General features: G+C 42.3%; 2 protein-coding genes across 2 annotated transcripts in view; one reads left to right on the forward strand and one right to left on the reverse strand.

Annotated features, from left to right (window-relative positions):
* SENP7 (SUMO specific peptidase 7) overlaps positions 1 to 7495 on the reverse strand; it is a 255859-nt gene extending 248364 nt beyond the window's left edge. Inside the window, exons 1-2 of the mRNA XM_064374570.1 lie at positions 7427 to 7495; positions 7025 to 7174 (exon numbers count right to left, since the gene is read on the reverse strand). The gene's annotated coding sequence lies outside the window, so the exon portion shown is untranslated. The remainder of the gene's footprint in view (positions 1 to 7024; positions 7175 to 7426) is intronic.
* A 35-nt stretch (positions 7496 to 7530) lies between these two features.
* On the forward strand, positions 7531 to 13112 carry TRMT10C (tRNA methyltransferase 10C, mitochondrial RNase P subunit). Its single transcript, XM_012476790.2, has 2 exons — positions 7531 to 7685; positions 10692 to 13112. Exon 2 carries the CDS (start codon positions 10704 to 10706, stop codon positions 11976 to 11978), a length of 1275 nt encoding a protein of 424 aa, XP_012332213.1. The 5' UTR covers positions 7531 to 7685; positions 10692 to 10703; the 3' UTR covers positions 11979 to 13112.
* The last annotated feature ends 5640 nt before the right edge of the window (positions 13113 to 18752 follow it).

Raw genomic sequence — 18752 nt, forward strand, 5'->3', positions numbered from 1 at the left:
AATTCACACTGCTCTGAGCTATTTTTCTTTCTTCAATAGGTTATCGGAAGCTGTGACTTTAAGCTAAATAATGCATAATAAAACCAAATTGACCGTAGTCTAATTTATATAAACAAGAGTTAAGTTCCTATGGCATATTCCTAGTCACAAAAAATTACAAAACTAAATAAACACAAAAAAAACCCTCTAATATTGAACATGAAATAAATGAGAGCTACACATACATGTTTAAAGGATTAATAAAAACAAGATAATTATTTGTCCAATTTTTGGTGAATCGATGAGTGATGGTGGTCATAATGGTGTTGGGTTAAATCAAGAAATAAATGTTTACAAAGCACAAACTCTTAAGTTTTTGGAAAGGGGTTACTGGAAAAGGGTCCCAAACTAGACCCCAAGAGAGGGTTCTTGGATCTCATGCAAGAAAGAATTGAAGCGAATCCATAAAGTGAGAGTGAATTTATTAGAGAAGTAAAGAAACAAAATAATGGCTACTGTACAGGCAGAGCGCAGCTTGGAATGCGCAACTGATAATATTTATAGTTATTTCTTTATTATATGCTAAACAAGGGGTGGATTATTTGTGAGTTTTCCAGGAAAGGGGTGGACAATTCCCAGAACTGAGGGTTTCTCCCCTTTTTAGACCCTATAGGGTAACTTTCTGACATTGCCATGGCATTTATAGACTGTCAGTCACGGTGCTGGTGGGAGTGTCTTTTAGCATCCTAATGCATTATAATTAGCATATAATGAACAGTGAGAACGAGGTCACTTTGGTCACTATCTTGGCTTTGGTGGGTTTGGGCTGGCTTCTTTACTACAGGCTGTTTTACCAGCAACGTCTTTGTGACCTGTATCTTGTCCTAATCTCCTATCTCATCCTGGGACTAAAAATGCCTAATCTCCTGGGAATGGAGTCCAGTAGGTCTCAGCCTTATTTTACCCAGTCCCTACACAAGATGGAGTTGCTCTGATTCAAATGCCTCTGACGGAAACAGCACCTCCTCCCACATGCAGTTCAATAACAACAGCAAACATGGCAGGCTCATTGAGCACTTTCATACCACATTGTCTATTGTCATACGTTCGTATGACCATCATATAATCTACAAATTTTATTTTACAATAATCTGTATTAACCCTTTCATTCATTTTCCAAACCATTTATTCCACCAGTTCAGGGTCAGGAATAGGCAGAGTCTATCCAGCAGCTCAGGGCACAATGCAGAAACCTCACCCTATAGCACAGCGCACTCACACACGCCTGATTTAACTCAGATTGGTACAACGTACACATACCAATTAACATCATGTGCACATCTTTGGGTTGTGAAAGGAAACTGGAGTACTAAGAGAAAACACACAGACACACATTATTTGAGGACCTGCCTTACAGCACAGTCCTTTTGTTTGGCCTCTGACCCTCTTTGTCCTAAGACTTTGATTTCATTTTAAAAAACAAAAAAGACCTGGCCTTCAACAACCTTTGCAAAATTGTGATAGTAAAAGAAGTATGACATGGCTGACTCCACCTTGCTTCTAAACTCTAAGCTGTCTATGATCATTCCTCAGTGTTGCTTAAGCTAACCATAGGAGGAATTTATAGTTTAACTTGAAAGCAAGGCCTATAATAGTTCCTCCTTAAAACTCTCCCCCTCCTTGTTCAGAGAGTGAAAACCACATTTATAAGACGAATGAAAGGCCACAAGATTAGGATTATGGGAGGAGCATGCATTCTGGTATAGTTTCTATAATCTCTTGCTTCTCAGGAGACATGTGGCCACAGGATTTATGAATTTCCCAATTGCTCCTATAGATAACATCATTATTGTAGAATCTAAGATTGGTCTTTTGAGATTCTTTTTCAGACTTTTTGGCAACCACTGACCTCACCTGGACCCAAGACGCTTGAGTCAGCTGGTCCTGTGGTCCCATCCAGATAGACTTGGCACATGATGACTGTTTTCCACACCCCTGTGATTTCATTCCCAACCAATCAGCAGCACCCATTCCCTAGCGACCTGGCCACCAAATCGTCCATAAAATTTCTAGGCTCTGAGTTCTCAGAAAGACTGATTTGAAAAATCAAATTCCTCTATATGGCCAGCCTCACATCAATTAAACTTTCATTACTGCAATGTGGGGTTCTCAGTAAATGGATTTTGTCTGTGCAGCAGTCAGGCAGAACTCACCAGGCAATTACAGGCCCAGAAAGGACAGGCTTTCCTAATTTTGACAGGGTCTAGGACAGAAATACTCACAGCAAAAGGAAAAGACAACCTTCATATGGTACTAAATATATAGAACAAGACTGACTTTTGAAACAAAAGTAATTATATATACATATAGACAGAGTCTCACTCTGTCGTCAGGTGACAGGCTGGAGTGCAGTGGCGCCATCTTGGCTCACTGCAACCTCCACCTCCCGGGTTCAAGCGATTCTCCTGCCTCAGCCTCCTGAGTAGCTGGGACTACAGGTGCATGCCACCATGGCCAGCTAATTTTTGTATTTTTTAGTAGAGATGGGGTTTCATCGTGTTGGCCAGGATGGTCTCGATCTCTTGACCTCGTGATCCACCCACCTCGGCCTCCCAAAGTGCTGGGATTACAGGCATCAATCACCATGTCTGGCCAGTAATTATATTTTGACCGCCATTCCTAGAACATCTTTAATGACCTCTTATATATGCCCACCACTCACTTTTGTGGTTATATTATAAATCTTGGCATTTGCTGATATTGCTCCACCATGACATTCACAAAAGCAGATATCTGATTCTACCACAACCTCCTATCACTTTAGCTTGCTTACTCAATTACATCCACTAACCTGTTTCTCAACTCCTTTGAAATCTTTAGTCAACTGTTTTACTTTCTACAGTCTTTCATCACACCTTCTATTATTATTTGCCTCTCATTATACAGCTGGGACATGTAGGGGAGGAAAAATGTCCTCTACCCTTTTAGGTTCTCCAGCTGGGTCTTTGAAATAAGCTGACAACATGCAAATCAACAAGAGAAAAGGCATACAAATTTATTTGATGTTAAATGTTTTACATGGCACAGGAGTCCTCACAGAAAAAAAAAAAAAAAAAGAAAATCCCCAAAAAAACAGCTAGGCTTGGACTGAGCAAGAAATTTGGGTTTTTTTTTCTTCAAGACAGTCTCATTCTGTCACCCAGGCTGAAGTGCAGTGGTGTGATTATGGCTCACTGCAATCTTAAACTCCCAGACCCAAACAATCCTCCTGCCTCTCAGCCTTATAGTAGCAGGGACTACAGGTGCAAACAACCATGCTTAGCTCTTTTTTTCATAAGAAAGATAAACTTAGAGAGACAAGGCAAAGGAAAAGCATTTGAGCTTCTATGGGTAACAAATTGAGGGAAGGCAAATATATGGGGAGCTGATGATGGATAAGGGCTAGTAAGTAGGTTTGTTTATGTAGACTCTTTCTCAGTGCCATTTTATCTCTGATGATAAGTTGTTTCCTTCCTGGTATGTAACAATAATAGATTTGTTTCCTGATGCACTCAACAAGTCAATATACTGAGATACCAGGTTGCAACAGAGAAAGAGTTTTAATTGCAGGGCTGCAAACAAGGAGACAAGAGGAAACTTCATATCCATCTCCCCAAGGAGTTTGGGGTTAGAGATTTTAAGGGTTTTGCAGTGGGCTAAAGTGTGGAGACTGTTGATTGGTAGAAAACTATAGGATGAAGCCATGGGAGAAGGAGATGAATAAACTATATACATATATATAGTTTATATATATATATATTTAGATAGGGTCTCTCTCTATATATATTTAGATAGGGTCTCAGTCTGTCTCCCAGACTGGAGTACAGTGGCACAACCACAGTTCAATGTAGCCTTGACCTCCTGGGCTCAAAGAAACTGTATTCTCATGTTGATTCAGTTCCTTCATGGGGGCTCTTCAAACTTTCAAGTTGTTCCACTGGCATTCAGGATCTGCTTAAGCACTTTTTTTTTTTTTTGAGACACTGCCTCACTCTTTTGCCCAGGCTGAGTGTAGTGGCACAATCACAGCTCACTGCAGCCTTGACCTCCTGGGCTCAAGCAATCCTCCCAACTCAGCCTCCTGAGTAGCTGGGACTGTTACAGGTAGTTAAATAGGCAATATATAGGCAGAACAGGGTTCTTCTTCCACACCCACTAGAAATATCAGGTGATGGTTCAACAATTATCATACTCCCTCTCTAAAAATGACAATTTGGCAGCCAGTGACAGGGAAGGACAATATCCTGATGATCCACAGATAGTAACATTAAAGTGTTAGGCTGGGTGCTGTGGCTCATGCCTGTAATCCCAGGACTTTGGGTGGCTAAGACAGGTGGATTGCTTGAGGTCAGGAGTTTGAGAACAGCCTAGCCAACATGACAAAACCCTGCGTCTACTAAAAATACCAAAAAATTAGCCAGGCATGGTGGTGCACACCTGTAATCCCAGCTCCTCAGGAGGCTGAGGCACAAGAATCACTTGAACCTAAAGGCAGAGTTTACAGTGAGTCAAGATGGCACCACTGCTCTCCAGCCTGGATGAAGGAGTAAAACTCTGTCTCAAAAAAAGAAAAAAGGCTTCGGGAGGCCAAGGCAGGTGGATCACTTGAGGTTATGAGTTCAAGACCAGCCTGACCCACATGGTGAAACCCCATCTTTACCAAAAAATACAAAAATTATTTGGGCTTAGTGGTATACTCCTGTAGTCCCAGCTACTCAGGAGGCTGAGGTGGGAGAATTGCTTGAACCTGGGAGACAGAGGTTGCAGTGAGCCAAGACTGTGCAACTGCACTCCAGCCTAGGTGACAGAGTGACATTATGTCTTAAAAATAAAACAAACAAACAACAACAAAAACAAAAACATTAAAGTGTTAACTGAATGCAGATGCCAGGAAGAAGCAACTTCCTGGGCATCTTTTCAGCAATGCTGAGTGTAGTGTCACCATCACAGCTCACCGCAGCCTTGACCACCTGGACTCAAGCAATTCTCCCAACTCAGGATTAAGAGACAAAATGGTGAAGTATGACCTTCCATGGACACCCCACTGGAAAAGGGAAGAAAACCTCAGATGAGCATGCATACAACTGCCTGAACACACTGCATATGTTCACTTCCCCAGGGTAAGAAGGGCACTGCACATGCAGACAGCCCACCCTAAGGGAAGAATCATGGGAAAGAGGCAAGCCGATTGACATGGTTTGACTCTGTGTCCCCACCCAAATCTCATCTTGTAGCTCCAATAATTCCCACCAGTTGCGGGAGAAGGGCACTGCACATGCCGACAGCCCACCCTAAGGGAAGAATCATGGGAAAGAGGCAAGCCGATTGACATGGTTTGACTCTGTGTCCCCACCCAAATCTCATCTTGTAGCTCCCATAATTCCCACCAGTTGTGGGAGGGACCTGGTGAGAGATGACTGAATCATGAGGATGGGTCTTTCCTGTTCTGTTCTCATGACAGTGAATGGGTCTCACAAGATCTGATGGTTTTAAAACTAAGAGTTTTAAACTCTGCACAAGCTCTCTTACTGTCATCAGGTAAGAAGTGCCTTTCCCTTTCCACCATGAGTGTGAGGCCTCCCCAGCCATGTGCAACTTAAACCTCTTTCTTTTGTAAGTTTCCCAGTCTTGGGTATGTTTTTACCAGCAGCATGAAAACGAACTAATATGGTAAATTGGTACCGGTAGAGTAGGGCATTGCTGAAAAGGTACCCAAAAATGGGTTGGGCGCTGTGGCTCACACCTGTAATCCTAGCACTTTGGGAGGCCAAGGCAGGAGAATCATTTGAGGTCAGGGGTTGGAGACCAGGGTGAGTTCTAGTTCTTTACATATCCTGTTAAGGGATATTAATCCCTTAACAGATACGTGAATTGCAACTATTTTCTCCCATTCTGTGGGTTGCCTTTTTATTCTGTTAACAGTGTCCTTTTATGTACAAAAGTATTTCTTTTTTTTTTTTTTTTTTGAGGCAAAGTCTTGCTCTGTCACTGGGATAGAGTACAGTGGCACGATCTCCATTCACTGCAACCTCCACCTCCTGGATTCAAGCAATTCTCCTGCCTCAGCCTCCCGAGTAGCTGGGACTACAGGTGTGTGCCACCACGCCCGGCTAATTTTTGTATTTTCAGTAGAGATGGGGTTTCACAATGTTGGCCAGGATGGTCTCTATCTATTGACCTCCTGATCCACTCACCTCGGCCTCCCAAGTGCTGGGATTACAGGCATGAGTCACTGCACCCAGCCCAAAAGTATTTCATTTTTATGAAGCCCAACTTGTATATTTTTTCCTATGTTGCCTATGATTTTGCTGTCATACCCATGAAATTTACCAAATCCAATGTCATGAAGGTTTTCCTCTATGATTTATAGTTTTCACTATTATGTTTAAGTATTTGATTCATTTTGAGTTAGTTTTTATAATATGGTGTTAGGTAAGGGTCCAACTTCATTCTTTGCATGTGTATATCCAGTTTTCCCAGCACCAACTGTTGAAAAGACCTTTCCCCAATAAATGGTCTTGTGCCGTATGTTTTTAAGATGACAGCTAAATCAAAATACTTGAAAACACTGTGCTAGCTAAACAAAATATGTGCAGGCTGGATTTTGGCCCAACCAATATACAATTGTGTTTTAACTTCATTTTACATTAAATTTTCCAAGTGAGCTAGGAGGAGAGAGAAACTTACCACGACTTAGCATGTTCCAAGCATAGTACCAGGTACTGGTGATAAATAAGTCAAAAAGATTAAGAGTTTAAAGTCCTAGCGTCAAGGAGTTTGAAGCTGAGTAAAAAGACTTGTGAAAAAAACACTTTACTTTAGTATTTTTCAGCAAATGTTTATAAATACAGGGCCCAAGCAGAGAGTAGGTTGAGAAGAGAATTAGAAAGTTTTTGCGTTGTTTTTTGTAAGGGTAACAACTCACTTTGTTGCCCAGCCCGGAGGGCAGTGGCGCGATCTCGGCTCACTGCAACCTCTGGCTCCCAGGTTCAATCGATTCTCCTACCTCAGTCTCCCGAGTAGCTGGGACCACAGGCCGCGCTTCGCACTCGGCTAATTTTTGTATTTTTAGTAGAGGCGGGGTTTCACTATGGTGGCGAGGCTGGTCTCGAACTCCTGACCTCAAGTGATCCGCCTCCCTCGGCCGCCCAAAGTGCTGGAATTACAGGCATGAGCCACGATAAATGGAGGAAATACACACACACGCGCACACACATACGTACAAGCCTGACAACTGAGAGATAAGTGGAGGAAACACACGTCTATGACACACACACACACACACACACACAGAGAGAGAGAGAGGAGAGAGAGAGGGGGGGGAGAGAGAGAGAGAGAGAGAGAGAAAGAAAGAAAGACAGAGTCTATGACAACTAAGAGAGTAGTCTGCAAGTATCCAGTCGCCTACCGTCAGCTATCTCCTCCAAGGCGCTTCTTTCAGCCGGGAAAGTGTTCCCTGCCTGCTGTTACGTCAAAAAGCAGCGCCGGAAAGAGAGGGCGGAACTTCCGCTGAGCACAGAGACCGCCTCGGTCTACCGTGTGGACTGTTCGGAGGGCTGCGTGCTATCGGTGGCGCGGATCCCTGGGCGTCATTTCGCGGCGGAGTCCTGCGTCCTCTGGTGTCCTTGCTGTTTGCACCAGCGGGAACCACTATCTCTGCATTCCTGGTAAGCGAGTTTCTTCTTTCTCCTAACGTGTGTTGGGGGTGGGAGGACGCCGGAGACGTACCAAGGTGCACTTAGTGGAGCATGTGAGCTCGGAAAGCCCACAGATGAGAGGAAGCCCAGTGATTTAATAAACTATAGCTAGTACAGTACCTGAAACAAAATCACTGGTTCCCAAAACGATGTCCTTGATTGCTTTTTAAAATTGGAGTTTTCCGCCGGGCGCGGTGGCTCATGCCTGTAATCCCACCACTTTGGGAGGCCAAGGCCGGCGGATCTTGAGGTCAAAAGTTTGAGACCAGCCTGGCCAATATGGTGAAACGTCGTCTCTACTAAAAATACAAAAATTAGATGGGCGTGGTGGCGCGCGCCTGTGGTCGCAGCTACTCGGGAGGCTGAGGCAGGAGACTCGCTTAAACCCGGGAGGCGGAGGTTGCAGTGAGCCGAGATCGCGCCATTGCACTGCAGCCTGGCGACAGAGCGAGACTACGTCTAAAAAAATACAAATAAAATTGGGGTTTTCATTTCCGTGGTATTCTAAGTTTTTACCAGTTACGAGAAAAAAAAGGTTTAGAACTCTTGTTTTTGAAGTCAATGTTTATTAGATTGGGGCCTGGGTACCCCAGGTTAAATATTTCCGGAATTCTAAATAAATTATTTTCTCTTTAAAGGGAGGCTGAACTTTATTTATATATACATATATATATATTAAATGTGAGAAGCATCGATCTAGGGTATTAGAAAAACATTTGCGTGATTACTGTCAAGCATCGGGTTCAGTGTTAACATTATAGACAAAGTCCTTGTCCTCAAGATAGTCCTTACCATCTAGTGAGGCAGATAACCAGGCAATTACAATACAGTGTTAGAAGTACTGTCATAGGCACAAGAGTGCTGTGAGAACTAACGGGAGAATACTTAAAGTGTAAGGCGAATAAATAGCTAGAGACGCTGCTGAAAAGGTAGGCAAAGCATGATATGATGAAAATCTTTGTAAACCACACTTGTAAGTTTGGACTTTAACCTGGCTGCAATATGTATGTTGGGAACAGTACGAATGGATAACAATATCCCTTGAAACAGAACAGTGAAGGAGGATCAGTTTGTAAAGCGAAGGTAGACAGGTTATTTCTATTTGTTGTAGTTGAGGTTTTTTTTTTTTCTTTTTTTAAAAAGACAGAATCTCACTGTCACCCAGGCTGCAGTGCAGTGGTGCAATCTGGGTTCAAACCTCCGCGCTGCACCCCCACCCCTCGTTCAAGGGATTCTTCTACTTCGGCCTCAGAATAGCTGGGATTATAGGTATACACCACCATGCCTGGCTAGTTTTTGTATTTTTAGCAGAGACTGGGTTTCACCATGTTGGCCACGGTGGTCTCAAACTCCTGGCCTCAAGCGATCCTCCCGACTCGGCCTTCCAAAGTGCTGGGATTAAAGGAGTGAGCCACCGCAGCCTGCTTGCATTTGAGTGACTTTCTGATGAATGGTCATTGAAGCCACAGAAGTAGGTCACACCTCACAAGGGAAATATATAGATTGAAAAAAAGAATAGGATAGAATGTGGAGTCATATCCACCTTTAAGGGAGGGGCATCTGGACATCAGTGCATGGGTCAGAGAGCAGAAGACCTAGGAGCCTATGCAGGGTCATTAAATTAAGGAAGGGAAGAAGAAATTTTTCAAGTGTTTTATTTGCATTTCTTAAAAATTTGAAGTCCCTGGGTTTTTTTTCCTTCAAATTTGAGACTAGTTTTACATCTTTAAGTATCTATAATATCTCATAGACATCCAGGCCTCTAGGATAAAACTGTGGAGCTTTATATACATTTGTCCCAATTTTGGACATTTTCTTTGGCAATAACATTATTTGCTGCAAAATAAAGCCTGAACTGGGGAAGAGTTGTTGCTATTTGCTGATCAGCAGATCTCGGTATATTTCCGTAACGAGGGCATTGGTACAACAGTTCCTAATGCTTTTTACCTGTTGCCATCCTCAGTAACTTTCCTGTCCTTTGTCTTTATTTGTTGCTTTTGTGAAGGATCTTGTGTTTGGTTCTGTGTCTGGGCTTAGTGTAGAATGGAAGAGACTGTAGCATCATGATGTAAGCAGCATCAGTGGTACGTAACTTTCTTGCCGAGTAACATTGATTCTCTAGGCTCCTAGATAAAAATCTAAATAAAAAGCATCTTCAACTTACCCTTTTAGCTAAAGCAATAGTGAAATTCATGTCTAAAATAAGAACTCAACTAATTTTTTTTTTGTCACCCAGACTGGAGTGCAGTGGCACAATCTCAACTCACTGCAACCTCCACCTCCCAGGTTCAAGCAATTCTCCTGCCTTATACTCCCAAGCAGCTGGGTTTACAGGTGCCCGCCACCACACCCGGCTAATTTTTGTATTTTTGGTAGAGATGGGGTTTCTCACCATGTTGGCCAGGCTAGTCTCGAACTCCTTATCTCACGTGATCTCACCACCGCGCCAAGCGAAGAACCTAAGGTTTGTTTTTTGTTTTTTTTTTTTTGAGACGGAGTTTCTCTCGTTACCCAGGCTGGAGTGCAATGGCGCGATCTCGGCTCACCACAACCTCTGCCTCCTGGGTTCAGGCAATTCTCCTGCCTCAGCCTCCTGAGTAGCTGGGATTACAGGCACACGCCACCATGCCCAGCTAGTTTTTTGTATTAGTAGAGACGGGGTTTCACCATGTTGACCAGGATGGTCTCGATCTCTTGACCTCGTGATCCACCCGCCTCGGCCTCCCAAGGTGCTGGGATTACAAGCTTGAGCCACCGCACCCGGCCCAGAACCTAAGTTTTAAACTTTTTGCTCAGTGAGGGATCACAGGCTCTAGGCCACAGGAGTCTAGAGAAAAAAAGTGATGGTACAAAGATTTTACTTTGTGTTTCAAAAATTGATTTCATTTTGGTATTTCAGATTTATACTTGCACAATTACTTGGGAAGTTTTAAAAATCTTTGTCTAATTTTTAATTGCATTTTTCTTCTCTTACAGGAGTTTTCTTACATGTCCGTTTTCCTCAAAATGAGTGTTAGTGTCAATTTCTTCAGACCTTTCACCAGGTTTTTGGTGCCATTTACCCTTCATAGGAAGAGAAATAATTTATATTCAACAGTTTTGCAGAGATACATGTCTTCCAAAATACCAGCTGTTACTTGTACTAATAATGAGAGTACATCCCCTTCTGAAGAGCTAGAATTGGATAGATGGAAAACTACCATGAAATCTAGTGTGCAAGAAGAATGTGTTTCAACAATCTCAAGCAGTAAGGATGAAGATCCTCTAGCTGCCACCAGAGAGTTAATTGAGATGTGGAGATTGCTTGGCAAAGAAGTACCAGAACACATCACTGAAGAAGAGCTCAAAACCATTATGGAATGTGTTTCTAAAACAGCGAAAAAAAAATATTTAAAATATTTATATACTAAGGAAAAAGCTAAAAAAGCTAGGAAAATAAAAAAGGAAATGAAAGCAGCAGCAAGGGAAGAAGCAAAAAATGTCAGCCTGCTAGAAACCACTGAGGAAGATAAACAGCAAAACTTTCTATTTTTACGACTTTGGGATAGGAATATGGACATTGCAATGGGCTGGAAGGGTGCCCAGGCCATGCAGTTTGGACAACCTTTGGTTTTTGACATGGCTTATGAAAATTATATGAAACCAAGAGAATTGCAGAATGCTGTTTCCCAACTTTCAGAAAGTGAAGGCTGTAACAGAAGAAATGTTGATCCTTTCCACATTTATTTCTGCAATCTAAAAATAGATGGTGTGTATCACAGAGAGTTAGTTAAATGGTATGGAGAAAAATGGGACAAATTGCTTTTAACAGCAACAGAAAAGTCTTATGTAGATTTATTTTCAAAGGACAGTATTATCTATTTAACTGCAGATTCTCCCAATGTTATGACTACTTTCAGGCATGACAAAGTTTATATAATTGGATCTTTTGTTGATAAGAATATACAGTCAGGCACATCCCTAGCCAAGGCAAAACGGCTGAAGCTGGCCACTGAATGCCTTCCATTGGATAAATATTTACAATGGGGTGTTGGTACGAAAAATCTCACCTTAGATCAAATGATGCGTATTTTGTTATGTCTGAAAAACACTGGTAATTGGGAAGAGGCTCTGAAGTTTGTTCCCAAGAGAAAACATACTGGTATTCTGGAGATTTCTCAGTATTCTCAAGAGTTGACCAACAGACTAAAGAAGGCAAAGACTTTTAATTCATTTTCAAAAAGTTCTCTAAATGTGTATGCACAGAAGAAGTGGTTCAAATGAGAACATTTGATGGCTTAAAAAGTAAATGGGTTGGAAATACTGTTTTTTTAATGTATTTCTTCCCAAGCAATTCATTTTCTCTTCTAAAGGTGGTCTTTCCCAGCTAACTGCAGGGTTGTGTCTTTTCCCAATTAAGTATCTGCATAACTTTGAGATTATACTTTGTTTACTATAAAAAGATAATAAAGTAAAAAGAGTTGTCCAAGATTGTTGAACAGAATAATCTTTTTTTTTTTTTTTTTTTTGAGACGGAGTTTCGCTTGTTACCCAGTCTGGAGTGCAATGGCGCGATCTCGACTCACCGCAACCTCCGCCTCCTGGGTTCAGGCAATTCTCCTGCCTCAGCCTCCTGAGTAGCTGGGATTACAGGCATGCGCCACCATGCCCAGCTAATTTTTTGTATTTTTAGTAGAGACGGGGTTTCACCATGTTGACCAGGATGGTCTCGATCTCTTGACCTCGTGATCCACCCGCCTCGGCCTCCCAAAGAGCTGGGATTACAGGCGTGAGCTACCACGCCTGGCCCCAGAATAATCTTTCAATTATCCTAGTTAAACAGTTGTACCATTGGTAGATTTTTTTATGGAGGTTCCTAGAGGGTCGTGCCCTGGGGAGGGCATGGAAGCTCTGCGTCCCCTTCCCCCATACCTTGCCCTGTACATCTCCTCATCTGTATGTCTTGTAATGTCCTTTATAATAAACTGGTAACTGTGTTTCCTTCAATTCTATGAGCCACTCCAGCAAATTAATCAAGAGGAGTTGGTACCCCAACTTGAAGCCAGTCAGAAGTTCTGGAAGCCCAGATTTGCAACTTGTGCCTGGGTTGGGAGGAGAGGGCAGTTTTGGGGACTGAGCCCTCAACCTGTGGGCTCTGACACTATTTCCAGGTAGATAGGATCTGAATTGAATTACAGAACACCCAGCTGGTATCCATGGCAGAACTGATTGCTTGTATGGTCTTAAACTGAAAAGTGATATCTGATTGATGTTTTTAATGGGAAAACTAGAATATTAGCTCTGTGAAAGCAGATTTTTTTTTTTCTGTTTTATTCACTGCTATATCCCTAGAGCCTAGTATAGTGCCTGGTGCTTAAACATTTGAAGAATAAATGAATCTGACTCATTTACCCCACACCCTCACAGTTTTATATATTCTTTGTGAAAACACATTACAGAAATTTTTTCCTCCAGCCCAGATATAGATCTCAGATGGGTGATTTTTTTCCTCCCCTCTCTGGATGATTGCATTTCTTCCTCTCTCTGATTCTTGTCTTGTCTTGCCTACTTGCTACCACCGCCCTATTTAGGGATCTTCCTCTTGTCTTTATCTCCTCCTCCTCCCTACCCCAACCCACCCCAAATTGGATTCAATTTAAAAGGATCACTTTGGCTATGTTGAGAATAGATTATAAGGGAGAGACCAGGTAAGAGGCTATTGCAGTAACAAAACCGAGAGATGATGGTTGTAGGAAAGGGGTAATAGAGTAGGTGGTGAGATGCAGTGAGATATGAATTTATTTAGTTTGAAGGGGTAAAGCTGGCAGTAATGGATTGGATGGGAGAAATAAGATAAAATTTAGGGACAACTTCAAGATTGTTGACTAGAGAAACTAGGAGGACTTGTTAATATTTACTGAAATGCCAGAGAATTAGGCTTTGACGGGGCAGGTAATCTAAAATTAACTTTGGGACATTAGAGAGTTGCCTATTAGATGTCCAAGTTGAGATGTCAAGTGGGCAGTTGGACATGAGCCTGGAGTTCAGAGAGAAGGTCTGGCTGGAGATGTTAATATATAGATGGTTAAATGCTCCAGACTAGTTGAGGCCATCTAAGGAGTCTGTTTGGATAAAGATACCTGATGTCTGAGCCCTGAGATACTCCAACCTTTAAAGGCGTGGGAGATGAGAAGGAACCAGCAAATAAAATGGAAGTAGAGCAACCAGTAAGAAAAAAAGAAAATGTCCTGGAGACAAAATGCAAAAAAAGTGTTTCATGCTGCAGATCAAGTAAGATGAAGTCTGAGAGGTGACCACTGAATGTAGGAATGGGGACATTGCTGATGATCTTGACAATAGCAACTTCAATGGAGGGGTGAAAAGAAAGTCAATTGGAGTAGGTTTAAAAGAGAATGGACAAGCTGAGCGCGGTGGCTCATACCTGTAACCCCAGCACTTTGGGAGGCTGAGGTGGGCAAATCACTTGAAGTTAGGAGTTTGAGACGAGCGTGGCCAACGTGGTGAAACCCCAGCTCTACTAAAAATACAAAAAATTAGCCAGGTGGAGTGGCCCATGCCTATAATCCCATTTACTTAGGAGGTGAGATAGAATTGCTTGAAACCAGGAGACAGGTTGCAGTGAGCCGAGACTGTGCCACTTCAACCTGGGAGACAGCAAAACTCCATCTCAAAAAAAAAAAAGGGTTAGGAGTGGGCGTGATGGCTCAAGCCTGTAATCCCAGCACTTTGGGAAGCCAAGGCAGGTGGATCCCTTGAGTCCAGGAGTTTGAGACCAGACTGGGCAACGCAGAGAAACCCTGTCTCTACAAAAAATTAACCAGGCATGGTGGTACACGCCTTTAGTCCCACCTACTTGTGGGGGGAGGGGAGTAAGCCAGAGGGATCATTTGAGCCTGGGATGTGGAGGTTGCAGTGAGCCGAGATCATATTGCATTCCAGGTTAAGCAACAGAGCCAGACCCTGTCTCAAAAAATTTTTAAAAAGGGCCGAGCACGGTGGTTTATGCCTGTAATCCCAGCACTTTGGGAGGCTGAGGCGAGTGAATCACCTGAGAACAAGAGTTTGAGACCAGAGCCTGATCAACATGGTAAAAACGCATCTCTATAAAAAAAATTTTTTAAAAAAAAGAATGGACAGAGCTGCATGAGACAGAGTACAAACAATCTTTTCAAAGAGTTTCTATATGAAGGGAAATAGGAATGAGGAGCTAGAGGAAGACATGAGATCAAGGGAAAAGTCTTTTACTAAGATGGGAGACATAAAAGCATGTATGTCTGATGTTGGGAATGTTTCAATAGTAGGAAGAAAAATCTGATGGAACAATAGAGTGATGTGTGTAAACAAGATGGACAGGCTCTACCTCATAAGTAACAGAAGACAGAGTATATAGGTATAAATGCAGGTACCACACCTCAGACATAGTTGAGAATATGTAAAAGTTCTATTTTGATTGCTATTATTTTCTCATTGAAAATAAAAAGCAAAGTCATCCCGAGTGGGAGGAGGTAATGGACATTTCTGGAGAGCCAAGAAAGCATGAAATAGTATAGGAAAGTGAATGAATTAGGGCAGTGGCTCTCAAAGTGTGGTCCCCCAACCAGCAGCATCACCATTACTTGGGAACTAGTTAAAAATGCAAATTTCAGGCCCCAGCCACTGAGTCAACGGAATCAGAAACTGGCAGTGGGGCCCAGCAATCTGTTTTAACATGCCCTTCAGTTGATTCTGATGTACACTGAAATTGAGAATAGTCTAAGGACATGTAATAGAATTATAAGGCTACATTAAGAACCTACGTAATGGCTCACCCCTATAATCCCGGAACTTTGGGAGGCAGAAGCAGGAGGATCACTTAAGCCCAGGATTTCAAGGCTGCAGTGAGCTACGAACCACTGCACTCTAACCTAGGCAACAGAACGAGACCCTGTCTCTAAAAAAAACCAAACAAAAATCCTACTTAAGGTTAGTGAAATCATGATTAGCCACTTTTCTTCTCCACTCTAATTTTTTTTTCTTTTTGTAGCTCTTGGCCTGAATTTCAAGTTCAGCTCCACTTCTTGTGCCTGAATTCCCTCTTCCATAAAAATGGGATTAGGCCAGGCACAATGGCTCACGCCTGTAATCCCAGCACTTTGGGAGACCAAGGTGAAAAGATCACCTGAGGTCAGGAGTTCAAGACCAACCTGATCAACATGGAGAAACCCCATCTCTACTAAAAATATAAAATTAACCAGGCATAGTGGCCCATGCCTGTAATTCCAGCTACCTGGGAGGCTGAGGCAGGAAAATCGGTTGAACCTGGGAGGCGGAGGTTACAGTGAGCCGAGATCATGCCATTGCATTCCAGCCTGGGCAACAAGAGCGAAACTCCATATCAAAAAAAGAAGGGTAGGGAGGAATAATAGTAGCACTTAATTCATAGGATTGTAATGATTTAATGTACTTAATTTCAAATAAAATACCTTCAACAATGCTTGGTGTATAGTAAGCTTAAATATGTTAGATATTATAGTTGTCACCTCACAAATTACACATCTAAATTAAAATAATAATTGCTCATATTACCTTCCATTTCCTGCTTTTTAAACCACTTAAATAGCTCATTAGAGGTTATAATCTATAGCTTCTATTAAGCAAGCTCTCACCATGGCCAGGCAGCATATTATAGATTTTACTTTTATTATCTCACTTAATGCCATCGGTAACCCTATATGTATTATTCCATTTGTATAGTTATAACATATTTCATAACATTTTTATCCAGTCCAAACTCACAGAATTAGGAAATGGCAGAGTCAGAATTTAAATCCAGTTTTTACGTGGTACAAAACTGATGCTCTTTGCCTTGGACTACATTGCCTATTCATTGTCAGAAAATGATACCCCAAATTCAGTGCTTTGACATGCTGAACTAGAGAAACAGCCTCAAGATTTCTCTGATCTCCCCACGGGACCTCCTACCTCTCAATCCTCTGCCTCCCCAAAAACATGGGATAAGACTGTTCTTTGAAGTTTCTTATCTACCTAGAAACCAGACCCATCAAAGAACACAATTGCTTTCTATCTCCTTCCTCTCTGAAATTTCATTAATCAGAGGAAATTAAAACATTTCACAAAGCCAGCCAGATACTGTGGTGCAAACATGTAGTCTCAGCTACTTGGGAGTCTCAGAAGGGAGGATTCTTGGGGCTAGGAGTTTGAGACTGTAGTGTGCTATGATCATGTCTGTGAACAGCCACCACATTCCAGCCTGGGTGCAGTTTGACCTGGTCTCATAAAAAACAAAAGAAAACAAAACTCACATCACAGGGGAAGAGACTGAAAATTCACCACCACCAGATGGTTGAAGCTTAAATACTCTTCACAGGAGACAGAGAGGTGGAGGATGTAGGCTTTTTTTTTTTTTTGAAACAGAGTTTCACTCTTGTCTCCAAGGCTAGAGTGCAATGGGGCTATGTCCACTCACTGCAACCTCCACCTCCCAGGTTCAAGCAATTCTCCTGCCTCAGCCTCCCAAGTAGCTGGAACTACAGGCACCGGCCACCATACCTGGCTAATTTTTGTGTTTTTAGTAGAGGTTTTTGCCATGTTGGCCAGGCTGAGACCAAACTTTGCATCAGACTACTGTTTTTTATTTTTGAGACAGGGTCTCACCCTATCACCCAGGTTGGAGTGCAGTGGCGAGATCTTGGCTCACTGCAAACTTGCCTCCTGGGCTCAAGTGATCCTTCCATCTCAGCTTCCCAAATAGCTGGGATTACAGATGTGAGTCACCATGACTGGCCTTCAAATCATTGTTGGTTCTCTAGTTTCACTTGGTTTACAAAGAGAATAATTTACAAGTGAATTTCTGTCTCCCAGGTGCATTCATCTATCCTAAAATCATTTACTACTCCTCTAAAATTGCCTACAGGCCAGGCACAGTGGCTCACGACTGTAATCCCAGCACTTTAGGAGGCCGAGGCAGGTGGATCACCTGAGGTCAGGAGTTTGAGACCAGCCTGGCCAAGATGGCAAAAACCTGTCTCTACTAAAAACACAAAAATTAGCCAGGTATGGTGGCAGGTGCCTGTAGTTCCAGCTACTTGGGAGGCTGAGGCAGGAGAATTGCTTGAACCTGGGAGGCAGAGGTTGCAGTGAGCGGAGATGGCCTCATTGCACTCTAGCCTTGGAGACAAGAGTGAAACTGTTTCAAAAAAAACTGCCTACACCCTCCACCTCTCTCTCCCCTATCAAGAGTATTTAAGCTTCGACCATCTGACCCTTTTTTAAGTTTTCATATTTAGTTGTATTGTTCCCATGCTTATGCACATTATTAAATTTGTTAGCCTCTTCTCTGGTTAACCCATCTTTTGTTATAAGCGTGTTGGCATGACTCTTATGATGGGGAAGAAAGGGATCATCCGCTTTCCACCCCTTCATACTACACTACCTTTTCATTTTCTAAACCATTTGTAGGAGATTACTGAAGCTTGCATTAATTTCTTCAATAGATATTTATCCAGACTAGTATAATCCAGGTCCCGGGGAAACAGTGGTGAACAAGACAGGCACACCTCATGAAACTCATGGAACTGAAAGGTGAATGGATTACTATCTCCATCCTTTTTTTGCTTTGTTTTTTTCTTTCATACCTAGTCCTGCAGATGCATCCTTAACTTCTGCTGTGTGGTATATGGGAACTGGATCTGCTCCTAAATAGGTATGTGACCTCTCTGAGCTTTATCTTCTCTTAAAAATTACAAGCATCTATAAACACATAATCTCAAATTAAAATCCTCGTGTATATCTCCATTTTTAAAATGATAGAAAGAAGAGTCTCGATGATTACCTTGAAAAGATCACAAGGAAAATGAAACAAACATGAATTAAGTACCTGTAAGTCAGTTTCCTTGTTACTTTTACATACATGATAAATGATGGATCAGGGACTTCAAACTAGATCACAACATCACCACCACACTGCCCTGCTTCTCTCATGGGAAACACACTTTGATACTTTCTTCATTCTTTCTCCACTTGAAGCCCGAGGAGTAA

The sequence above is a fragment of the Aotus nancymaae genome, unplaced genomic scaffold (assembly GCF_030222135.1).
Source record: "Aotus nancymaae isolate 86718 unplaced genomic scaffold, 86718_ANA_hifiasm-v0.15.2.pri h1tg000011l, whole genome shotgun sequence".
Lineage (NCBI taxonomy): Eukaryota > Metazoa > Chordata > Mammalia > Primates > Aotidae > Aotus > Aotus nancymaae.

What these genes read in the sequence shown, in the direction of transcription:
- TRMT10C (XM_012476790.2), top strand. Translation starts at nt 10,704, where the DNA reads ATGTCCGTTTTCCTCAAAATGAGTGTTAGTGTCAATTTCTTCAGACCT.